This window comes from Triturus cristatus, chromosome 7 (assembly GCF_964204655.1).
Source record: "Triturus cristatus chromosome 7, aTriCri1.1, whole genome shotgun sequence".
Classification (NCBI taxonomy): Eukaryota; Metazoa; Chordata; class Amphibia; order Caudata; family Salamandridae; genus Triturus; species Triturus cristatus.
The window spans coordinates 1338421362-1338447809 of record NC_140590.1 but is presented as its reverse complement, the minus strand read 5'-3'; the positions used below and the strand labels follow the sequence as shown (position 1 = coordinate 1338447809).

The window sequence follows — 26448 nt, the reverse complement described above, 5'->3', positions numbered from 1 at the left end:
TCTGACCTCAAATGGAGGATACACAAGAGGAGATTCTTCAAAGGGAACAGAATGCTTTAAAGCGATCTGACCTCAAATGGAGGATACACAAGAGGAGACTCTTCAAAGGGAACAGAATGCTTTAAAGAGATCTGACCTCAAATGGAGGATACACAAGAGGAGATTCTTCAAAGGGAACAGAATGCTTTAAAGAGATCTGACCTCAAATGGAGGATACACAAGAGGAGATTCTTCAAAGGGAACAGAATGCTTTAAAGAGATCTAACCTCAAATGGAGGATACACAAGAGGAGATTCTTCAAAGAGAACACATTAAATGGAGCCTGAACCTTAAGACTTACCGCAGGCTTCTAAGGGACAGGCGGCTTCTGGCTTCATCATTAGCAGGCAGCATAGAAGGGTCACTGATGCACCGGAAAAGCAGGGCCATGTGGACCAGGCACTGCTGCAAGCAATCCAAGACCTGCCGGGAGACAAGATTCATCAGGCATTGCCAGAGATGTCAGTCTTTTCTGAAACAAGAACAGCAGAGACAGACCTGGGCCTTTGGGAGGCCAGGGGAGTAAGTAACAGAACAAGTCCAAACACACAAAGAAGAGGAGTGAGGCATAATCAAGTTATCTACCATTTATAATAACAAAACATGAAGAGTAATGAAACATCATGAGTTTTCCACCTTCTCGTATGATCTCATGTTTTTTAGGAATACAGCCCTAACCCGCTTTTAGTGGTATGCTTCATCACTGGGAGCGCTACAACACCAATTGCACTGTAATAATTACAACAGTGGAGCGTTGTCAAAAATACTCAATATATATACATAGGGATCAGCATAAGTTAAAAATGTCTTAACAGGATACCCAATTATACTGATTTATTTGAGGGTTCCTTCTGAGACGATTAAAATCATAATAGTTCTGGATTGTCTTAGGACACTTATCACCCGACCATCATTGTGTCAACATGTTTTGGGTGCTAATTTAATGCACTCCCAGGTCAACGGCCTTCCTCAGAACTAAGGATCCATATTTTGTCAGTGTTACAGTGTCAATAGTTGCTGTCATGAGAAAATGTGAGTCACACAAATAATACAAAAAATATATATTCGTGATGTATGCAATACTGACTAGTCTCTCTGTGGTGAAATCATGAACATGGAACTATAAATACAAATTTAAAGGAAAATATATAATCAGAACATTGTGAATTAACAAAGCTGTATTTCAGATTAGTAAAAACAAAGCTTAGTAAGGTACAGCACAAGTTAAGCACATCACACAGTGGAAGAAATACGTGCAGTAATGTTAAGTATTAATTGCTTAAGAAAATGGGGTAAATTGCCCGATATTCGCTCTTAATCAGTCACGAGGTTAAGCACTCTTAAACTCAGTTAGACACAGGAGCATTGCCCTGTGGTCACATACTATGTGAAGATAAACAAATAGGCTGATGTCTTGTATGCTAGTAGCAAACTGCTGTTCATAGAGTGGATTACCCGAATAGTTATAAAAATAGCATATTGGTGTCTTCATTACAATATGTGCGTCAAGTCGCCAAAAGTATGACACTAACATACCTTCCGAATGCAAGTTAGTGAGTCGATTTGTTGCATTATGATTGACAAACTCCTTAGTTAGAAATAACACTCTTTAATTTAGGATTTAATACAAGCCAAAAAACAATATAGCACTTAATTTATATCCAAATTAAGGAGACTTTGCTCAACCGCTGAAGATGAATTAGAGAAGAAAGTGAGACAACAATATTCCTGCAATGCCAACCAAATCATTTTTAATTTTAAAAATACATACGGCTCACTTGTTGACATTTCCCTAACTCCAGTGCTGAAGTCACGGCAATCATGAAAACATTTTTAAAAGTGATCCAAGATGCAAATCAGTCTTGACCCTGTGCCTCATGGGAACAGTCCAGCCCGAACTGTCAAGCCAGGTCCTCCCTTGACCAGAAACAAGCATCCTAGGATCGGTTTCGGGATTTCACCCCTCATCAGCTAGGATAGCTTGAATCCGGTGGCACAGTGAGGAGGGGACCCACGTCTGGGCATACCCAGCGCACTTAGGGCGAGAAAGCAAAAGACACACAATTGATGGACAGAATGCAGAACAAATGGTGAGCAAAAAACTATGGATTTAGGCCGAGATCTCTGTTCTGCATTGTGTTTATCAATTGTTGTTTTTGCATTTGTCACCCCGAGTGGGACGGGTATGCTCAGACGTGGCTCCCATGCTCTCCATGCCACTGGAGTCAAGCTATCCTGGCTGATGAGGGGTGAAACCCCAAAACCGGTCCTAGGATGCTTTTTCCAGTCCAGGGAGGACCTGGCCTGGGAGTTCGGGCTGGACTGTTCCCATTGGGCACAGGGTCAAGACTGATTTACATATGACTGGGTTCAAACTGGAAAGGCATGGTGAGCAAAAAAACGATGGATTTAGGCCCAGATCGCTGCACTGGGGTGAATGTATGACATTGTTCTGCATTCTATCCAACAATTGTTGTTTTTGCATTTGTCACCCCGAGTGGGACGGGTATGCCCAGACGTGGATCCTGTGCTCTCCATGCCACTGGGGTCAAGCTATCCTGGCTGATGAGGGGTGAAACCCCGAAACCGGTCCTGGGATGCTTTTTCCAGTCCACGGAGGACCTGGTCTGGCAGTTCGGGCTGGACTGTTCCCATTGGGCACAGGGTCAAGACTGATTTGCATGTGGCTGGGTTCAAAATGGAATGGCATGGTGAGCAAAAAAGATGGATTTAGGCCCAGATGTCAGTACTGGGGTGAATGTATGACATTGTTCTGCATTCTGTCTATCAATTGTTGTTTTTGCATTCGACAGGTTTGAAGGGGCTTGGTTGTGCCCACCCCGATCTTCTCCAAGGGTGTGCGTTTCTAGGCACTAAGAGCTTCCCGAAGCTGTCACAGACATGGGGGTACCAGCTGTGCCCCCACTGGTGCTGTGAATGGAGTCTCTGATTCAGGAGGAATCTCAGTAGATGCCCTGTTGATCGCCCTTGACCTGTGAAGAGTCACCTACCCACTTGTAGGGATAGTAAGCCAGAGATGGCAACCCCATGTGGTTAGTGGCCGTCAGAGTGGAATTTAGTTATTGACTCAGAGCACTGAAGAGGAGACTAATGAACAATACGCCATCCAATTCCACAGTCGTTTTGGAATTGAAAATGCTTCTAGGGTTAGATAGGGCATTAGTCAGATTCAGGAACACAGAGGTTAACTGGAAACAAACACTGTTTTGTCAAAAACCCACAACACGCAGGATAGTGAGTATGCTTGTGCCTTCCATAGCTTTGACACTCCAATGGTCGGATTCAGGAGCTCAGTGGTTAATATAGGCAACACTCCATTCAAAGTCAAAGAATGAGTCGGCCAAATGCTTTGGGTGGTGCAAATCCAAAAACCGCAAAGGCCAGCTGTGCAAGCTAAAGTTCTATTTAACACAACAGTGCTCCAACTGAATCCAAGTAAAGATGAGCAATGGCCCTGTTCCTGAATCCATGTAGATCTGACTTTGCAATGTTAGATCCAGGAGCTCTTGGGTTATTAAAGACCATAAATGCTCTATCAAAATCCAAAGCATGATGGGCAGTGAGAATATTGTTGGTCCTGTGTGAATTAGACATTACATCCGGTAGCTCAGAAATGATTAAATCCTAATATTGGATGTTTGGAACCCAAAGAATCATGTACAGCTTAACTGAATCCGGAGATGAGTGAGCAATTTCTAGTCAATGGGAAAAATAAGCGAGTCCCCAGGAAAATGATTCGTTTCTGGGATTCACTTCCATGGATACAGGAAAAATCATCACAGCTCCCATCACAACATAAAGAGGGGTAGAGAAGACATAAAGCATTTGTAATGCCACAGAGAGCTAGAGGTACATTATGGGACATCACTTGATGCACATACTGACATCATATCCACACACTTCGTCTTACAGCATTTGCTTTTATTTCACCTAATCCTTGCTTTATTTTCTCTCTGTAAATCTCAATAAGCACTTTTGTCCTTATTTACCCATGGTAGACAACCGATGTTTCAAGTCTAAATATATAGTATCGAACCACTTCTCCTTCACTTTGGTCAGGGAATCTGCAATGCTACTCTGAGAATGTTTCTTTTGTGAGTTAAATTTCGAACAATTAACCACATTCTTCATTGAACTATTGTAACTTCCAATCGCTGACAATTCATTGTTTAGCAAGCTGTTTAAATGCAAATATTCTTGTAGCTGGGCCAATATCATTAAATTATAATCACTTATATACTTTGTCAGGTGTTTAGGGAATACTATCTCCAATTGTAAAATTGTTTCTTTGTAGGGCATTTTTAGCCTTACAGTTGCCCTTAATGGAAGGTTATCATGATTGTTGACATTCAAAATGTGAAAATCAATGATTCATGAAAAATATAAACCCTGGACAAAGATGTAATCTACTGCTCATATATGGATGCTTAGCTTATAAATTTGTCCAGCAGGCCTATCGGTTTAAAGGCGGCCATTTAGACATACAAACCTCAATTTCTCCAGCTTTTTTTGAATAACATTTCCAATGGAATGTTTTATGTCGCCAACATCTCACCTTGATATAGTTCTTCCTTCAAAGGATTCAACGGTTTAAGTTCCCAAATATTAATATTGCTGTCTTAGGAAACCTTGTATATATAAGAGCGATACACAGAGGTAGTTGATTAACAGTGTAAAATATCTCACTTAGATTGATATACGCATTCGCAATAAATATACTCTCAATCACTTCAGAATTATTAAACAGATCGATTTTGCACTGTTTGTTAATGGTTGAATTCGTTTTTTTGTGGATTTAGTAGATACAAGTGTTATTATCCCCTAACTTACGACTTAGACTATTTGGTATGGCATGGGAATATACTTGTGCAAACCCTGTGCACACCTGTTTTCTCTGGAAGCATATAATATAATGTTCTTCCTAGCTGAAGAGAAGAGATGGATGAGCGAAAGGATGGATGAATGGGTTTGGATATGGAAGGGTTGACAGACAGAATGGTGAAAAACCGAATGATGGATGAAAGACTGAATAGATAACAAAATGTAAAGGTTAAATGGTGGACAGCAGCTGGTAAATGGCGGGATGGATGGATAGATCGATGGAAGAGACAGTAGATCCCTTCTGGGGAGGGTCGTGATGAGTTGCTTCATTTGCTTGGAGCCATATGAGATTTGGTTCAAGTGGGGGTATTTTTAATTTTCTACTTTGATGCTCAAAAATATATAGTATTACGCCAAACAAAAGAAATGAACAATATGGCATTCAGAAGATGCAACTATTACAAAACAAGGAAATATCACCATATCATTGCGTTCAGCTTTCATTTTGTGTAATGAGTTAACCTGTTTGTTTATATAAACACATTTCCCATGTGTTTTGGTATGTGCTAAAACTATTACAGAAGTCATTTAACCAAGGCAAGCTGATGAACATCAAAGCAAAGCGGCACTACTTACCATACTCCTGTATGTCAGTCGCCTTTGCACTCTGGTTCGGATGAATATGAAAAATGTTTGTTATTGGTGCCAGCCGCGGCTCGTGCAGATAACAGCGGTGGAGCAGTGAGGCTGGGAGGGAAAATTTATTAATTATTTAATTTTCTCTTGTCTTCATCTGTCAAAATCCCCCTCACCCGGTCCCACCGCTCTTACCTGCACGGGCCGCAGCTGGTGCTATATACTTTAGGAAGAGGCACCCAGTATTATTGAGGAACTTAAGTGCCACACAACCTCTCAGTACCTGGCCTCACCAGTGCTCAAAAATTAATGTCAGCAATAAAAACTAAAATTGTTCCTGTAGTGTGTACTGCTATGGCACGGTTATTTTTTTCACTTCTGTTTAGGTCTTGCCTGAACCAGTGCGCATGCGCTGCTCTGCAAGGCTTCTAGTAAGGACTTTCAACTCGGACCACACACTCGTGTGTGTGCTTTTTTTTTCATCACACGCTATTGGCCTTTTGAGTGCGTCAGGAAAGACAGCACGCAATTGTCCAAAGGTGGGAGCATGTCCCGCCTTCTCTCTCCCCTGGCCTGGGGAGCACGGGAGCGAGCGAGCAGCTGCGCGGCTGGATGCCAGCTGCATTCCTGACATTACTTCGCGGCTGCGCTTGTTTAATTAGCAGCTTGTTTTGTGTTTATTTTACACTCTTTGGTTACCGTGCAGCGACCACTGGAGGGCAGCAGAGCAACGCGCTGACTTCTAGCAGCCAGTCTTCCACTGATACACGGGCTTCCTGCCAGCTGCCAGCACATCGACAAGCGGAACAACTAATGTTTTCCAACCATTAAGGATGGGGCATTGTATGTTTTGACACTCCATGATGGCTCTAACCGTGCTGGCCTTGCCGTCACCGACATACACAGAGTTATTCACTCATAACCGCTCACCTGCATAAACTTGCAGGAAGTGATGCTTCCGCGTTAATTTGACTGGGGAGCGGAATCATGCTGCCTCACGTGCGTTTTGGGCGTTCTCGAGACTAGACGGGTAAGTGATGGGCTCTGTGCCACGTTGTATAGTTTTTAAGACTCGTAACTATAGTTATCTTTTGTAAGGACTCGTAAACATAACCAGCACATGTTGCACATATGCGTGTTATCTGTTGGGGCATATTTTTATTCTTTGTGTGCTTTTGGAACATATTCCACATCTTCGTATTTTTTAAAATACAGGTAGCACAACATGTTTTCCAGGACCTGGTTCCAATTTAATTATGGGTGCAAGATGAAGACTTATAGCACGGGAATAACATGCCTATACCAGTTATTTTGTTGCATTCAAATATACACCCAACATTGGATTTTAGCCTGGCTTTTTGCACTGCAGGAGGAGCTGTAAGATATTCGAGGTATACCCGTTATTCAGCAGACTTAACATATATCTACATACTGCATGAGAGGTGACATACTGCAGTATTTCCATAAATAATTTGATTTGAGGATGTAGAAACATGGTTCTTCCATCGACTTAATGATGGCAAGTGGACTGAATATAGACAGGTTTACAGGTCTTAAAACCTATATTATGGTGTTGTCACATCTTTGACACAACTTAACTATCATCAATGCTATACTTTTAACGGAACTTTGTTTGCCAGTTTGATTTCCCACGCCAAGTGATATTTATGGACACAGCTATTTTCTGGTAACATGCTTATGTCCGTGATGCGCTCTTTTGACATGACTCTCATACCTTCCACAATGGCACTGCATGTGTGCTTTTTACGTGTAACATATAGATGATTGTACTCACCAGCTAAACTTCCATTTCTCTGGACTAGCTGGTTTTCTTTTCTTCCTTTTTTTTTGGGGGGGGGGGGGGGGGGATATCTTGCTATAAAACAGTTGTAGGTAGTTTTCACTTTTTAGTACAGCTTGTACTGTATTTTGAGAATTAAGGTTCTTGACATGCACTTTACTTTGTTTTTAAACTCTTGAGTGTTGGTTTCCTGAGGAGCACCACATTTAGATACCAATCACAAGACGACATTCAGACCGTTTTTTTTTCTAACTTTAGTAAGTACTTTTTATGTTGGCAGACTAGATTATACTGTCCAAGGTCAGTAAGACTATTTTGCATTACAGAGTTAGTTTTGCTTATCCATTCCTTCAGGTTTTTGGTAAATGCCCCTTGTTTCAACATTACGTCTGTTACTATTACAAGTGCACTGCATGTTCCATCCGCCTTTCTATAGTGTAGTACCTGATCCTTGCAGCTTCTTCACTCTCTTGTGGCCTGTAAAAGCACCGCCTGGCTTGATTGGTGGCTCTGCTTCCCCATTCACCAGTGGCACATAAAGTATTAGTAGATGTTGTAGCACCCAGGATAATGTGCTGCATGGCTAAATACTTACAAGGTCCCAAAGGCGAGACCTATTGGCTATGCCAATGCTTGTTTTTCTCTCTGGTGGTGCGCATGAGAGCCTTTTCAAAGGTGTATCTCACACTAGAGAGTCTAAAGGAAGAACAATGCTACACGACAGAAAAAGTTCCACCTAAGGAACCATTCTATCCTATATAGCTTCTAATTATCAATCTCACACATAGTATATAGGGTAGCGTAGCTAATAGAAGATTAGTAGGCAACAAGAGTGGTAAAGAGTGACAGGCACAACCTAGTTGTGGACGAAAACCCTCACTCACCCGAGGGTGACATGCATCATCATTGGGTTCCTCCAACACACAGGGACCGCAAGGTACCCCGTGTGGGCTACGACTTTACCCAAAAGGGAAGGAACGGGAGTGCAAAGCACGCAGTTGTTCTACCAACTCATATAGGTGAGGAGGGGCAGAGTGCTAAACAAGAAAAGGAAAAGTGCGACTAGTGTGTTTAAAAACTATCTATATCTATAACTATATTTGAAAAAAATGGATTCAAATGGTAGGTTTTACACCACATATTTACTACACACAACACGTCCAAAGCAGTAACACATGAGCCAAATTATATGATTTCAGACAAAGAAGATCGTTTACTACAGAAGGGATGTCAGAATACTCGCAGTGTAGTAACGGTTGCTTACATACGGAGACTTTGACAAATATAGCGAGAGGCCACAACACATCATCAAAACGAGCTAAGCAGAACAAACACTTTTGGAAGGGGTTTGGCTGGCAATGCTGACATTAAAGTTATATATACATATATGGCGGTGTCGAGCTTCCTTTCAGGACCAATACGTCCGGTTTCCAATGTTACCTTATCAGGGAAACTGAAAAAGGTTTATAGAAACACGTTTACATATTGGCTGTTCTGACGGTTATTTCTGTCAGTCTAGATTGTGTTTATATACATTGCTTTCGTACTTCAGCAACACCATTGGAACTTAAGGACAAGCCTGCTTTTGTGTGGATCAGCTGCTCTCCTATCCAAACACAATCTGCTAGTTCAGCTGGATCACACTTATCGTTCTCTCCCATAGTCCTCGGTACCTGTTCTGAATCACAAGAAACCTGAGACAATAACACAGCCCCTAGGGTTGTGCTGCGCGCTACTACATACATACACAAAACAACACAAAGGATGACACAAGCCACAAGCCAATCTGAAGCTACATTATTTGTCAAGATGGGGTGTAAATGAGCTCTTGTTTATTAACTTTATCAGAGTAACCCTTGAATGTGGTAATCAGATAGCTTTGATGACCACTGTAAAACTTTCTCCAAAAAACGTCATATAATTAGATTTGATGCTGACCTTGTGTAAACAATACAATATTTACCTTAGTTAATACTGAAATGTCGAAATTCTACTACCATTCCAGATAGCAATTCAACACGCGAAACACCATTTTAAATAAAATATGTCAAAAATATAGGCATGTAAATTACACTTGCCCATTTAAACTCCTTGGATTTCTCACCAACTACCTTTCCCCTCCTTATAAAATACGAGTCTAAAACAAGTCTTAGTATGCATGCAAATTTACATATGCCCTTTAGGTTACAGGAAGATCTCTACAATGCAAGCATTGTTCACTGAGCTACCTTACTATTGAGGTAATTTGCCATAACAGACAAAAGCGCACTAGAAGAGCTGTGCATAGTTTCTTTTCAGCATCCTCCTGCCTCATGTTTAGTTTGAGACTAAAGAGTTGCACAATTCCCAAACGGATTCAAGTTATTTAGCTTAAAAATCCAAACCCACCCCCTTCATATACTGCTCCTACTGTTTTGTACTCCCTGAATAAATGTTTAACAAAATGACCAAAGCAGGCTTTTAATCATCTTTACTCGAAGTCAGGCACGCCTCAAGCACAACATTGCCCAGTAACAAGGCCATCCTTGGCAGTGGGGCAGAAACTTCTCACTCTTGGCTCTAGTGGGGTTACATTTGGCTTGGTTTCAGGAGTGCTTTAGAATATCATGTTTCTGCATCTGGCCTCGATCAATTTGGTCATCACCACGCGCATAGACTGGGCTGGGTTTTCACAATCCCCACCTTCACTCGGCCTTCTGCCAGTGGCGGCTCCTCCATTGGGGTGTGGGGGCATGCCCCACTGCTTTCTCGCCCTGCGAGAAGGAGAAATATAAAATGGTAAAACTTCCATTTCATGTTTCTGCTTCTCGCACGGCGAGAAAGCGGAAGTGCCTGGAGTGCCTGGTTGGGGGCGGGCGGGTGTTCCTGCTTGAGTGCCGGTGAGGCATGGCTAGCCCACTGTCTTTGGTGCTGTTTGTTCAGCCCCAGGGCCGACCAAACCAGTCATGCACAGTAGCGCACTCTCTCTTTTTCTTCATGTAGGCTGCATGCAGCCACCATAGAAAAGATGGCTCTCTGGCTTACAGGAGCGCCGTCCGTCTCGCCGCACCAATCACAACGCTGCCATTGCAGCGTTGTGATTGGCGTAGGGGAGCGGGAGGGAGGCTGCCTAGGTTCATCGCAGGCCCGGCCAGGAGCAGTAGGAGCGGTGGCGCGTGACCCAGAGAAAGCAGTGGGAGGAAGGTGAGTTTTAATTTCTTACCATCCCATTTCCCCCACTCCCTGCGAAAATCCCCCGCCCATCTTGCTGGACCCCACTAGCTTTCTGGCTCGTTTCTCCCATTTCTTTTCCATTATCAGGTGTGTTTATTTCTCACTGTGAACGGTGCCAAAGTCAATGGATGAATTGGCCTGAACGTAACATATGGGAGGCATTTCAAAAGTAATAAACGACCAGCAGCCATTAGCATTGTTTCTACCAAACATCACTCTGGGTCTTCATTCAGTTATTTATCACTGTTATAGACAGTCCTCCAAGTCAATGAATGAATTAACCTATAAAGCACAGCTTTGCAAACCGATCTACGTCGAGGCGCTTTCTGTCTTGCCTTTCTTTCTTCTTCCTATAGATTTGTTTACATCTTTTTTACATACAAAGCTTCCTTCAGTGTCTGGACTAAAGTTCATCAACTCGGGGCAAATCCACTTTTATATAGCGCCTCGGTGTTAACTCAAGTACCGCAAGACGCTTTCGAGGTTTTCACATCTACTGTGTTCGGTTCCTTGCGTTTTGGCTCCGTTTAACTAGATACGAGATGAAGTGCCGCTCCCCGTTTCATTCCTCTGTCAGTGAGTAAAGGAGGATTACAACACATCTCCTTATATAGGGAAGGGAAAGGGGAGGGGAGGAGGATAACAAGGAACAAGGCTGCTATAAGGAAGCAACAGAGATAATGCAGAACTCCAATACATATATAATGCAGTACTAACAGTAGAGAAGCTATGTGAAGCAATAATCTTTTGCCCATCTAGGAGCAGACGTAGGTCTTAACGATCTCCTATGAGTTGCGTTAGCATTTTCCCCCATGGGAGGGTTGACAAGGGGGGTTAGCACCTCCCTGTGAGGGACAATTCTGTCCATGCTCCAGGTTTGCCCATTAGTTAAGGTAACTATATTTCTTCCCGCTTTGGCTACCTTCATGGGTTTTAAGAATCTTGTGGCCTCCCTCCTACGTTGTTTAGGAAGATCTATGCGGACCTAATCCCCTTCTTTGACCTTGTGAGATTTTACATGTTTAGTTGCGTCATACCTGACCTTGTACTTGGCTTGATGACTGGTGACCCGCTCCCTTATCTCATCACGGTTCACCTCATAGGTGTTTTGTCTTTTTACTGGAGGTGAGAGTCTGGTTTCAGGAACCCTCCCTTAAAGTGAGCTGAAGGGGGACACTCCCGTGACCAGGTTCGGGGCTGTACGATAGGCCCAAAGGGTGTCTTCCAAAGTGTCCTCTGCCGAAATGCCTAAAATCTCAGCACGCTGCAAGCATTCTTTTATCATGCGATTCATGCGTTCTACCAACCCATTGACCCTGGGACAATATAGCGCTGTCTTGTGGTGGGTAATACCCATTTCAGAGAGAAATTCAGACATATACTCTGAGGTGAATTGTACCCCATTATCGGTCACCAAGATATCTGGCATCCCCTCCTCAAAGAAAACGTCTCTAAGGAATTTTATAATTTCGTTCGTGTCAATCTGATGCATACACTTGTATACAATCCACCTGGTGTGGTAGTCCACCATGACTAATACGAACCGTTCCTTCAAGGACTTTAAGTTGAGAGGACCAATAATGTCCAGGGCTAATTTGGACCATGGTTTATCTGGTAGCGTAACAGGAGATAGGGGAGGTTTTCTCGTTTGTTGGATCTTGTCTGAACGGCTACATTCGAGACAGTCCCCCACCGTTGTCTCCGCAATAGTATCCATCCCTGGCCACCAGTAGTCCAGTCTTATTTTATTTTTTGTCAGACTGAGCCCCAGGTGGCCAGAATGGGCTAGGTCCACAATTTTCTGTCTCAGTACTACGGGTGGAACAACCTTTTCTCCCCTGCAAACCATCCCCTCTTGGATGTTAAGTTCCAGTTTTATATCCCAGAACCCACTCAAAGATGCGGCGACTTTGCCTGCCTCATTTGGCCACCCCTTGACGATACAGTCTTTAAGGATCTTCATTTCTTCATCATTTCGTACACACTCTTCACATTCATCTTTTTTAAGGCTAGATAACTTCAAAATTACATAATCAGTTTCAAAATGAGGTGGACAGTCATCAACATCCATGGGTGAGCGAGATAAGGAATCCGCCACTAGTTGTACCCTTCCAGCCCCAAAATCCATCTCGCTATCCTGGGTGTGGTCTTCTCAGACCCTTTGGTAGTGAACGCATACATGAGAGGTTTGTGGTCAGTTTTCACAGTGAAGGAAATGCCCCACAGAAAGAAGCGGAAGTGTTTGATGGCCCAAGCACATGCCAGCGCCTCTTTTTCCACAACGGAGTAATTGGTTTCTGCTCCTTTGAGGGCGCAAGAAGTGAACGCTACCACTTGTTCCTGGCCGTTTACCATCTGGGTGAGACTGGCACCCAACCCTTTGTTACTCACGTCTGTGTACAGGACAGTAGGCATGGTGTGGTCAAATCTGCCCAACGACGGGGCTGAGGCAATGCTCTCCTTCACTGTGAAAAACGCCACTTGGCAGTCAACGCACCACACAAATGGGGTCCGTGCTTTGAGTAAAGCCCTCAAGGGTTCCACAATGCTTGCACAATTCCTAACAAACTTTGCATAGTATTCTGATAACCCCAAGAATGACTTCAGGTCCTCAACACAACATGGAGCAGCAGTCCCTTGAATTGCTTCAACTAGGTCAACCTTGGGTTTGATGCCATCTTGGGAAATGGTGTGGCCTAGGTACTCGACAGACCCTATTGTGGTTTAACTTTATGCCCAGTTCCCTCTGGTGTTTCCAACCCAACAAATTGGATCCCTTCTGTGTAATGTAAATTTTGCCCACTGTACTCCTCCCTTTGAACTCGATGTTCATAGTTGTCATGCCTATCAAGGGTATGGGGTCCCCATTGTAACCCCCTGGATGTATGTCAGGGGGCTGTGCACCTTGTCGCCACGGAGGAAACAACTTAGTGAATGCCTCCGCCTCCACTAACGTATAGGGTGAGCAGGAATCAGCAAAGACCGCCAGCTCTCTCTTATCTAGGGTGATAGTGCAAGACGGAAAGCTGTTAGTCTTTTCGCCATCTTTTAGTTGGAAAACTAATTTGTTTTCTTGAGGGGCATCTTGTTCTAAGGCCAAAACAGATTTGGTTTGGTGATCCTTACACATCCTGGCCAGATGACCTCTCCTTCCACACTTATGACAGGTTACCGATCTGGCCTGACACCCTGCAAAATTAGCTAGATGTGTAGGGTTACCGCATCTATAACATTTGAGTTTGGTGCCTGTAGGAAACCCACTGGGACCTTTGTTCCTGCTCTCTTTACTGATCTCTGGTTTACTTATTGCATTTACTTCTGCGTTCTTGTCTCCATCCCCTTTCATTGCTACCATACAATCCGCGGTGTGCTCAATTCCTACCGCTATGACAGCTTGTTTCGGGTCGGGGTTAGCGACTAATAATGTTTCTTGTACCTTTGTGTTGTTGGTGCACCTTAAAACCGTGTGGGGACGGTACACCATCACCCCCAACAAGTACTCCAGTTACAGCCTGTACTTCATTAAATCTACTGAGTAAAGCAGTAAGTCACCCTACCTGACGACGTGGCCTGGTGTGATCCTGCTTTCACCTGCTACGACCGCTGAAACAAATTTGAAAAGAGTCAAGCCGACAGGTTACCTTCCGGTGAGGAGCAAAGGCTGTTTAGGTGAGATTCTTTTTGGGACAAACTCATGAAGCCGGCGCTGGCGTGAGTGAGCTGGGCAATCTACATGGAAGCGGGCGGTATGTGAGGCATCTTTTATATTCCTGTTCCATCAGAGGAGTGTTTTTGCCGTCGGTGTGGGTAATAATTAAAGCCGCCATAAGCGCGGAGGTCGGAGACTGAAAGAGGGCACCCGGACCCGCAGTAAACAGGAGTGTTTGAAGCGGGGAAGCGCGCAGCGTGAAGGCACCCCGCCTGTCTTCGAACTGGTAAGCCTTCCCAGTCGTCCCTTGGCGAGGGAGTTCGAGTGAGTGAAGCGGCGCCTCAGGTCGGAGGCCAGTTTTCTCCCTCTTTCCTTGGAGGTGCCGTGAAGCGGAGGAGACACTACTTATCCCTAATTAGGGAATCTTGCAATGCATCAAAATCACACGTGTAAGCCAACCCTTTAAGGGCCGCAATGTACGTTATAACCTTCTCATTCTTCCCCTGTACCCTTGAAAAGAACTTATGCCTCTCCAATACCACGTTAATCGTTTTACCAAAATGTTTTTCTAGTCTGTTGACTGCCGCTACGTACACGTTCTCATTATCATCGCTATCCTCACCTTCTGCTGAAATATTGTCATATGTTTTCCGCCCTTCGATTCCTAGGTTGTGGAGCAGGGTATGTAGTTTCCTGAGGGCAGAGAATTTCCCCCCCCAATTGCTATAAGATATGACTCCAGTAGCCCGAACCATTGCTTCCATGGTAGTTGTGGCTCTCCAACTTCATTGAGGAACGGGGGTGGTTGTGACATATTTGTACTGGCCATTATGACAGAGTGGGCTTACAAGGAGCAGGGCTTGAAAGGAGAACAAAAGGAATAGGTTTAAGTAGTATATCTGTGTCCATATGCTCTAAAGTCCAGCAGTGACAGTCCTAATACGGGAGCTAGGCCAATCCTAATGATGCCAGATGAGATAAATGAGTAAGGAAATGTAGCAGGGAGGGAATGCGTAAGAAATAGTTCCCAATATCAAGAGAGCGTGTCAGCTGTGCTTGTCAGCGTGATCTGAGGTGACAAGCATGAGAAATAACCAAATGACCGTGTCAGCTGTGCTTGTCAGCGTGATTTGAGGAGACAAGCGTGAGGGCGCCAACCGTGGACACAGCAAGAACCGCTTTCGCCCACAGAGCGTACGCCCACACCATGAAAGAAACAAACTTTACTTTTTAAGCTGTGCCTGTCAGCGAAAGAATCGGAACAGGCTTTGAAGATTGGCGGTGAGGAAGGGGTTAATCAGCCCGATCTCTTCACTGAAGACCGCCCCCTCAGCGCGTCTCACCGCCGTCAACGTTGACGCCTTGAGGCGGAAGGCTGCTGGACTGGAGAACTTAACGCCGTGCCTCGCTCAGGGAAGGACCCCGCTCCACCTGCAGGACTTGCTCCAATCCTGCCTCTTCGATTCGCCCTGAATACGGCGACAAAGCAGTGTCTCCACCGCTTCACGGCACCTCCAAGGAAAGAGGGAGAAAACTGGCCTCCGACCTGAGGCGCCGTTTCACTCACTCGAACTCCCTCGCCAAGGGACGACTGGGAAGGCTCACCAGTTCGAAGACAGGCGGGGTGCCTTCACGCTACGCGCTTCCCCGCTTCAAACACTCCTGTTTACTGTGGGTCCGGGTGCCCTCTTTCAGTCTCCGACCTCCGCGCTTATGACGGCTTTAATTATTACCCACACCGACGGCAAAAACACTCCTCTGATGGAACAGGAATATAAAAGATGCCTCATATACCGCCCGCTTCCATGTAGATTGCCCAGCTCACTCACGCCAGCGCCGGCTTCATGAGTTTGTCCCAAAAAGAATCTCACCTCAACAGCCTTTGCTCCTCACCGGAAGGTAACCTGTCGGCTTGACTCTTTTCAAATTTGTTTCAGCGGTCGTAGCAGGTGAAAGCAGGATCACACCCGGCCACGTCGTCAGGTAGGGTGACTTACTGCTTTACTCAGTAGATTTAATGAAGTACAGGCTGTAACTGGAGTACTAGTTGGGGGTGATGGTGTACCGTCCCCACACGGTTTTCGTCGCCAGTGTTGCAAAGAAGAAGCATACAAGTAAGTTAACAGGAGTCTTCTTTATTTCATCTTAACACCATCACAGGTTCCAGTCAGCTGGAGTCAGCTGTGGAATGTTCATGCATTCCTGCCTGGCTCGTACTAAAGGTGGGGAGGAAGGGGGGGAAGTGCGGGGCGTACCAAGGTGGATTACAACACTCACCTTCCTCCCACTGCTTTCTCTGGGTAAAGCACCACCGCTCCTGCTGCTCCCGACCGGGCCTGCGTTTAACCTAGGCAGCCTCCCTCCTGCTCCCCTAAGACAATCACAACGCTGTGGTGAGGCAGACGGCACCCAGCCGGTCGCCTGTAGGCCAGGGAGCCATTTTCTCATAGAGAAAAAGAGAGAGTGTGCAACTGCGCATGACTGGTTTGGTCGGCCCTGGGGCCGAACGAACAGTCAGCACCAAAGGCAGTGGGTCAGCCATGCCTCCCCTGCACTCAAGCAGGAACGCCCACCTGCCCGCCCCCAACCAGGCACTCCAGGCACTTCTGCTTTCTCGCCGTGCTAGAAGCAGAAACATGAAATGGTAGTTTTACCATATTATATTTCTCCTTCTCGCATGGCGAGAAAGCAGTGAGGCGACGCCCCCACGCCCCAATGGAGGAGCCGCCACTGATGGAGTTCCTGCTTGCGCTGGAGGATGGCGAGGCGTGAGTTTGCAGCTGATGATAGGGCAATGTGGGGCCAGCCTGATCAGCGTGGTTGCCAAAATGCGCTGTGTCAGGGGAGACGTCTGTTGCAAGCCAGGAAGACAGTGTTTGCTGACTGGCGGTGGCTGGGGCTGTGCTTCTGGGTTGGCAGACAGCCATGAAGGCTGCAGCGATTGGGGGCAGTGCAGCTGGTCTGCTGGCAGGTTTTCCTCATTACAGTAAGGGCCTCACATTAGGTAGTTTTTATTTACTTTAGCTGTGATTGTGTACATTGGGGATAGATTGGTTGCTTTACAGCTGACCTTATTGGTACAATGGCATGTTGTTTTGTTACTTTATTTTGGATTGGTTCCTTATGGTGTTTTCAACCTATTTGAGGGGGGCAGCCTGGTCCTTTGTCATTATTGTTATGATGGTGGGGAAGCATGCATCAAGTAAATGCATGTTTTGTCTTCTTCTAAGGAGGATAAACCTATTCCAGCTCGATGGAGCAGGTCCAGGGGCTTAGCTAAGCCTTCGGCTTTGATTTCTGCCACTGAAGTTCAGGCAATGATTGAGGCAGCTATGGGCGTGGCATTGGATGACAGAGCTAAGCCCAGGCGCAAAGGCTCACGTTGTGATGCGGGTGTTGTGGTTTTGCCATCTGGGGATTCATCGGCTTCAGGGACTGACTTTCCATCCACCTCTACGGGGAAGTTTGTGCGTAGAAAAGAGGTCCCAGACATTCTGCAGCACATATGGAAGAATTTGGGGTTTTCTCCATTCCCATCTTCTGAGGAGGTGGAAGACATGTTTCCGCAATATGTCAAACCTCCCGTCTTTGCTCGTCTATTTCATGGCAGAATTAAGGACTTGATTACTGGTGAATGGCAGGACCTGGAACGCTCCTCCATTCCCAGGTTTTTTGCAGAAGCTGCATTTACTGGAGGGAGGTGAGGACTCTTTCACACAATGTCAAGGTGGACACCATTCCAGCCACTTTAATTGGTTGTAAGGCCATAAATCACCAAGACTGTTCTCCTTCCAATGCTGCCGACAAGAAGGTAAAAGGGGCACTTAAGAAGGCATTCTCCAATGAGAATCTCACTGAGAAAGATGGGATTTATTCGGCTTATGTGGCTCAGTCTCTTGTTTTGGACTAAGAGAAACTGGACACAGCAATTCAGGACAAGACAGATTGTACAGAATTGCTGCTGCACATGGAGCAACAGGCCAAGTTTTTGGCCGACGTATCTTCAGATATCTTTAAAACTTCTGCCTTGGCAACAGGTTCTATGGTGTTGGCTCAGAGGAATCTGTGGATGAGGGGTTAGAAGGCTGACTATTCGGAGAGTTCTACTTTGCTAAAGATCCAGTTTGAAGGAAAATTGCTGCTCGGTGATCATTCGGACAGCATGATTACCAAGGCATTCAAGGATTGTAAGCATGCTCTACCATAGAAAGGGAAACCATATTCCTCTCAGCGACTTTGGGATTTGATTTCTTCCTCTTTTTCCTTTCATTCCTCCAGGAAACTTTCAGGCCATTTTCAGATCGTCAGAGTAAGTTTAAGCCTTAAGGCCAAAAAGTCATCTGCCTCGGCAGGGGACAAAGAGCAACAAAGTTCCTTCAAGCGTAAGTCCTGACAACTAGTGCACAAATGTGGTTGATTCCTGTGGGCGACGGGCTTTTGTTTTTCCAGGAGGCCTGGAGACAGGATGTGAAAGATCAATGGGCCTTGAACATTGTCAGGAACAGCTATCTTATAGACTTTGTTAATCAGCCTTTCAGATGGGGCACCAGCCGTACGCTTGTCCCCAGGAATCCAGAGAAGAAACTAGCTCAATTTGGAGTGGGTACAGGCTCTTCTGGTAAAGTGTGCAATAGATCAGAAACACTGTGGACGAAGCCTCTGAGAAAAGAATTGTGACTCACTGTTATAGTGAACAGTGGCAGGGAACCATTAGGTTTTGTTAAAAGATCCCTCACACACCAACCTAGTTGGCGTCATGCTTCATCATTGGGGTCCCAACCGGGTGGCCGAATGCCCCCCGGTTGTGCGACGCCGCCTGAATACAGCAGAGCTGGTGTGGTCAAGGAGCATGTCCTGAAGGGTATCCCTCTCTCCCATCCTGCTCTCAAGATTGTCACAATGGATGCCAGTCTGTCCGGTTTGGGGGCTTGGATGGGGGTACATCAGATCAGGGGCTCTTGGTCCACGTCTCAGAGCAGGAGGTCCTCAAATTGGAGGGAATTGGAAGATGTCCGCCCTGCTTCTGAAGGATTTCTCTTGGTTCCTGAAGGGGGCTGTTGTTCTGATCAGGACAATGTTATGGCTATGGCTTATGTGAACAGACGGGGGGACCAGGTCTCTTTCTCTGGCACAGGTGGTGGACAAGTTGTTTCATCAGACGGAGTCTTGTCTGTTTGCAGTGTCTGAAATTCACATTCAAGGTTTCTCCAATACACTGGCGGACAAAGTCAGTGGATTTTTGTCTCTGGCAGGAACTGTTTGTGGAGCTTACGGATCAGTGGGGAGTCCCGATGATAGAACTTTGTGAGTTCTCTCCCTGCCAAAGTGCTCAAGGACCAGGGAGGGGCTGGCTTGGGCTGTGGAGGCTCTCCCCTGAAGATGGTCGCAGGGGCTTCTTTACGCTTTCCCTCCCTTTCTGCTGATTCTCAGGTTCCTTCTCAGGGTCCGGTGGGTGAGAGCGATGGTCATTCTCATTGCCCTGGCTTGGCCCTGTAACTCTTTGCTTCATCTTATGGCGATGAGGCAGGAGGAGGTGTGGTTGTTGCAGCTGACTCTCTCCCCCTGTTGTTCCCAGTGTTGCAGCAGGATGTTCTGTCCAGGATGAGGTTAGCGGCCTGGAGGTTGAACGGCTAGAACTGCTGCATAAGGGGGTTCTGGCTAGTTTGGCCCTGACTCTGCAGGATGCTCAGCGCTCATCTACCAATAAATCTTACTTACGTCACTGGCGTTCCTTCAGTAATTGGTGTCAGGGTAAGGGTTTGGACCCTACTTCGTCTGACTTGTTTGAGGTGATGATGTTTATGCAGGATGGGACTTTCTTTGGTTTGAAGTTTGCATCCCTTACGCTTCCATGGACTGCAATTGAAGCTTTTGGGAGATCTTCAAACAACCTGTCTGATTCAGATGGTTTGATGGGGCATCTATTCAAAGGATTGAAGAATGTTCCTCCTTCTCCTGGAAAGCACTTTCCTTTGTGGGATCTCTCTTTGGTTTTGGAGGCATTGGTAGCTCCTCCGTTTGAGCTCCTAGACTCCATAGATTTACGATTGTTGTCCCTTAAGACGTTTTTTTTGTTGGCTATTTCTTCCGCTAGGTGTTTGAATGAGCAGGGAGCATTGTCTTTTTAAGCATCCTTTTTGTAGGATTTTTGTATGTCAGGATAATTTTGAGGCCTCTCTTTTCCTTTCGTCCTAAGGTTGAGTCACAGTTCCATAGGGACCATGAGTTGAATTTGTCCTCCTTTTTCAAGCCTCCTTCTTCTGAGGAGGAAATGCGGCTGCATTGTTGGGATGTCAGGAGGGCTCTTCTGATTTATTTGAATAGGGTTGCCTCTCTTCTGCTTTCCAATTCACTGTTTGTGAATTTTGGCTCTGTGAATATTTTTTTTTCTTTGAGTTTTCAAAACAAGACAGAACAGTGCACTTGCATTTGCTGGTTCTATCAGGTGTCCACATTTCAAGAGCTCGCACATAAGCACAGTTTCAGTAGTTCTAACTCATACCCCATAAAAGGTTGGTTAGTTAGCGTAGAACATTTCTTGATTTTAATCTTCTATTCAGGAAATGTAACTCAACATACAGTGGTTACCCCCAGCCCATAGAGGAACACCGTGCGGTGCCCTTCATTGAGATAGACACTCTTCATCATGGAGAGATGCCCAGCGTGCCTGCATAATTGCCGTGTTAGTGTAGGAGCCTGCCCCTTGACTTGGGTGTTGGGGGACAAAGTGTGGTTATGTCTATCAAGCAGTATTGTTGTCAGGACTCTCCCTCAAGTATGTCTGCAGTGGGCCTCAGAAATTCACGGGTTGTAAAGTCAAGGGTAACAACTCGGCATAAGTGTTTAATTGATTGCTACAATATATGAAATCTTTCAGCCACTCCTTGAATTTGGGAGCTCGCCCTCTTCCCCATCTCCATGCCACCCTCCGCTCTGCTAATAGTAACCCCAGGGATATGAACTTGAACTGAAGGGGGCTTCGATTCTCTCAGTATAGCCCAGCAACACCACAACTGGGGTGAGGTGAATGTGAGTGTCTACCATTCGCGACAGGGCGGCTGACACCTCCGACCAGTAGTTTTGTATCATCACACAGTCCTATATAAAATGCAGGAAATCTGCCCCAGCCCGCCCACACCTGGTACAACAATCATCAGGGCGCAACTTGTATCTGTGGAGTCTTTCTGGTGTGTAATAGATACGATGTCTGTTTGCAACAATAGAGCCACTGCCTATCTGTGAGTGTGTGTTTAGCTCTGAATCCCAGCCGGCTCATGAGCCATTTTAGACCTCGGGGTGCTCTGCTTGGCAGTACGGTAGAGAATAGAGACCATATGTGAGGATTCCATAGACTGCAATAAAACATGTAGTGTAGGGGGTTCCTGGGGAAAGGTGGTGGTAGCAGCCTTAACTCTAGGTCTAAGTCTAATATATAAAAGTATCTCCAGGGGTGGAGTCATCTCGGAGCTCAGTAATGTCATGCGGTCCTTGAACACTCCTTCAAGGGTTGTGCGCCCAGGCCTGGGCGCACAGCTAATATAACTCCATGTCCAGATGTTCAAAGCCACCTCTCGAGACAGGTTGTGTAAGTGTAGTCCAGCTCACTCTGGGCTGTTTGCCACCCCAGGTCAACCGGGTCAGTTGTGTCTCTAAAGCATGGAAGAAATGGCATCCAGGGGGGTATGGTATATTGAGGAATAAGTATAGTAGCTTTGGCAATACAACCATTTTAGTTAAAGAGATCCGACCCACCAGTGATCGAGGTAGCGAGATATAGATGCTGTGAGTGAGGCAATGGCAGTGCCATTATTCGCCCTTAGCGTTTCCTCTCTATCCCTAGAAACCATGACTTCAAGGTATTTAATTTCTGAATCACACCACTTCAGTGGGTAATCAGGTTGGAATCTTGGGGAATTAGGAGTGAGAGGGAAGACCTGGGATTTGTCCCAGCTGATATTTACTCCAGACATTACCCCAAAGCAGATGAACATCCAGAGAATAGGTTTCAGGCTAACTTGGGTGTCCCGAATATAAAGAGTGATGTAATCGGCATGAAGCAGGATCAGCAGATGTCGAGTAGGGTATTGCAGCACATATTCTCTATGGTTTGTCAAAGTTTTGCAGCGAGTGGTTCCATCGCCAATGCACAGAAGAGGGGTGACAAAGGGCATCCCTGCCTGGTGCCTGAAGATATGGATAATGTCTAGGAACAGCTCCCATTAATCTGCACTGTGCCCTGTGGCTGACAATTCAATAGAGCTACCCAGGATAGAAAGGGAGGGGGGGGGGGGGCTGGGGGGGGAGAGAAATCACTTTGTGCATTGCTTAGCCAGTCCAAAGCTACATCCTCAAGAAAAGGGATTGCAGCAGCCGGGTGGGCTCCGCGCATTGCATAGAGAGGGGGACACAAAGTAGAGAAGGCAAGGAGGATATCCGCTGTGTCTTTTTGCAGAGACCCATCAGCATTCTCAACCTCCAATATATAGTTAGGGACTCTGGGAGTACGCATTGCCTCAGCCAAGAACCTACCTGGCCGTTCACCCTCGCCATATTGACAATTTATTTTGTGCGAAATAGGCACTCTCGCTCCGCCACTGATTGATATTCAGTGACCGAATCCCTTAGTTTGGCTTTTAAATGCCCATTAGGGGCACTGGTGATCTGGTCTTTTGTTTCCTTAATATCTGCCTCCAGTCTCCGGAGCGTCCCCCAAATGTTGCGCAGAATGTCACCTCCTTTGCAATGCAAACACTGAGCATTGTTACTTTAAAGGCCTCCCAGACCACAGTCAGGTTCGGGACCGGGCTCACATTCTGGTAAAGAATTTGCATATCTCTTGTCTTAGTTCCTCTCTAAAATGTGCATCTCACAAGGCAATGGGGGAGACACCATGACTGGTATGGGGAGATAGATACCAGTGGTCGTAACTGTAACAGTACAGGGGAGTGGTCGGAATATGTGCATGCTAGATGCTCTGCTCTGGTTAGCCAAGTACCGAGACCCTGTGAGAGAAGCCAATAGTCTATGCGTGACCAGCTACTGGGCACACTGGAGTGAAATGTACCCTCCATTTATGCAGGGTGAAGAATTCTTCAGGCGTCTAACAGATTTTGACCTGTCATGATATCTCCAAAGTGTCTCTCCGCCTTTATTTATTTATTTATTTATGGGTTTTATATAGCGCCTGAATCACCCCATACGGGGTATCTCTGCGCTTAGGACTGCCGGTTGACCAATAAAGAGAGTACGATTAGAAAAGTTCTGTTTTCAACAATTTCCTAAAGGCCACTAGGTTGGTACATTGACGTAGATGTAGAGGGAGGAGATTCCAGTAATGAGGTGCCAGATGGGAGAACGCCTTCCCTCCCATCCGCGCCAATTTAATGCGAGGGGTTTGCAGGTATGCAAGTTGGCTGGATCTCAGCAGTCTTGTAGGAGTATATCTTACAAGTTTCCGAGCTAGATAGCCAGGACCCAGGTTGTGTAGGGATTTGAAAACCATACAGCAGATTTTAAATCTGACTCTCTTTTTTATAGGGAGCCAATGAAGGTCATGAAGCAAGGGGGCTGAAGGGGTCCTGGGAAGTGCGTTGTTGACTAAGCGAGCTGCAGTATTCTGGACCACCTGCAATTTGTTTAAAGATTTTTCTTTGGCTGCAATTAATAGAGCATTGCAGTAGTCTAGTCTGCTAATTATCAATGCTTGGACCAGGGTTTTACGAGTGGTAATAGGAAGAAAGGGACAGACCCTCCGCAGCATGCGGAGAGTGTGGAAGCAGGTGACAGCGGTGCTGTTTACATGTTCTTCAAGAGTAAGATCGTTGTCCAAGCGCACACCCAAATCCTTTACAACCTCTTTAGGGGACGGGGCAGAGCCCAATTCCTCTGGCCACCAACTAGGGGACTAGGGGGCCTTGGTATGGTGAGATGGTGTGTTGTGAGAGTGGTCCATACAAGGGTCCAGTATTATATTAAAGACTCTTCCCCATATTAAGTGTGTGGACCCAATGTCTAGAATGAGTCCCCAAACTTTGTCGAAAAAACAGAGCAGCCCATTGCGTAGCAAATGTGGCAGGTGTAGATGGCTCCAGATGTGTTTCCTGCAACATTGCGATCTGAATGTTGTGCCTATCAAGATACCGAAGGTTGCGGGGGTCGGGCAATCCGCTCACATTTCAAGGTCAATAAATTGTAAATGGGGCCATCAGGGGTTCTGGGTACAGCCATGAGTTAGATCTAACGGTATCTGTAGCAGTGTATCTGCAACCAACCTGGGAAGCTCAGAGCAGTAAAAGCGTGACAAAGAACATCTAGATAGCAGTGGACAATAGTGAGGTGCACAAAGAGAACAGATACAACCAACCCCCTTGAATCTTAGCCCATGAGGTAGACATAGATCTCGTAGATCTACCTTGAACCCCTAAAGGAGAAACCTGACCTGAAGCCTTTAAATTAGAGTCCAAACCCACCAACTCAAGATAAAGTGGAAGGCCGGGGGGGGGGGGGGGCAGAGAGCCGGCGAGCAAAATGGCCACACCAGAGTGGAGTTACTGCTATCCAAGCAACTATCCTGCAATATTCTGTCCTGGATAGGAATAGTAATAATCCACATTTGTAAAGCGCGAACAATCACCAGTAAGGGTCTGTAGGCGCTGGGGGCCGTCGGGAAGATTAAGCAAGCTATTGCCCAGAGTCACATGGTGCTGAGCTAATCTGCTGCCGGCGCCGGGGATCGAACCATGATCCCCAGATTCCAGAGTCAGTCGCCCAGGCAGCGGCGCCACCCATCTTCCACACATCTTCCCTGTCCTAAGTTTGTCTTAAGTTTGTCTTAAGTCTGTCTTAAGTCTGTCCTAAGTCTGTCCTAAGTTTGTCTTAAGACTGTCTTAAGTCAAACTTAAGACAAAATCCTAACTTTACTACTACTAAATGCCTTCTGTGAATACCAAAAGTAGTAGGACAGACTTAAGAGAGACTTAAGAGAGACTTAAGACAGACTTAAGACAAACTTAGGACAGACTTAGGACAGACTTAAGACAGACTTAAGACAGACTTAAAACAAAATCCTACCTTTACTACTACTAAATGCCTTCTGTGAATACCAAAAGTAGTAAGTTTAGGATTTCCTCTTAAGTTAGTTCTGTGAATCGGGCCCTATGTGTAAGCGAATGGACTTCATTACCAAAAGGCAGGAGAAACATGACGGGTGCATCAGTGAAACTGAACACCGAATTTCAAGTTTGGATTATGTGTCCTCACAGAGGAGGGAGCAAATATTAACCATGGAACGCCTCCTAAAAGTAATCTCTGCTAAAAACATAGATTTAGAAGCGCAATCGTGCAGGAACAACGTCTGAATCCTTGGTGTTCCTGAATCCACAGATACCGGGTGGGTGGAGGAGTACATAGAATGCATGCTGGTGGTGCTTTTGCCACCTCGTCCCTCTCTAAGCAGTTAATGTTAGAGAGGGCACACCGCTCCCTAACTGCCCGACCCTCTCCTTGCTACACGCCCAGGCCCATTATTGCCAGGCTTCAAAACTATCGAAACTGCAACACCACCATATTCCTAGCTAGATAAAAGCGCAATCTGACCTACGAGGGGAACACTATATCAATTTACATTGACTTCACGATAGTGATGCAGGAGGCCATAAGAAATTTCTCTCCGTAAAGCGAGATACAGCAGGCTAATATCCCCTATGCCATGTTGTACCGAGCAATACTTCACATCACCTTTCAAGGGAAGCAACACAACTTCAATACTCCGCAGCCGGCCTAAGACTTCTTGAAGCAGGAGATTCGCTGCACATCCCACGACCAGAGAAGCCACACAAAACTCTAAACCTGTATCCCCGCTTTTGGAACTTGGCTAAGATAAGATAGTGAGGTTCCCCTTTGTAACATGTTCTGTCCCCCTTCCTCACACCCATGCTCCAAACTGGCGTTTGCCCTGTCCTACTGCACATATAGCTGTCATCCCCTCCTCCTCACAGCTTAGAGGTCCTAGCTGATCATTCTTGGAAGAAAACATACCCACCAACTTGGATGTCACACCGGGACCTTGGAATAGTCTAAGTCTTAGCAAAACTTCTTCTTTGTCCCGGACACCCTCGTTCACTCGAGGGGACCTGCCAGGATCCCTGGCGGTACCCCCGCGGGAATTCCCTGTTTGATGACATGGTTTATGACTTTCATTTTTCACTCTCTATTCTCTCCCTTAATGTTCTCCTTCTTCTATCCCATCTCTTGGCCTTCCTCTTCCCTT

At 45.8% G+C, this 26448-nt stretch overlaps 1 protein-coding gene across 1 annotated transcript in view; it reads right to left on the bottom strand.

Annotated features, from left to right (window-relative positions):
• The window catches only part of LOC146811996 (inactive serine/threonine-protein kinase TEX14-like), a 696679-nt gene that overhangs the window by 238599 nt on the left and 431632 nt on the right, over window positions 1-26448 (bottom strand). Inside the window, exon 5 of the mRNA XM_085615117.1 lies at window positions 341-462. Within this exon, the coding sequence (XP_085471243.1) occupies window positions 341-462 (122 nt within the window). The remainder of the gene's footprint in view (window positions 1-340; window positions 463-26448) is intronic.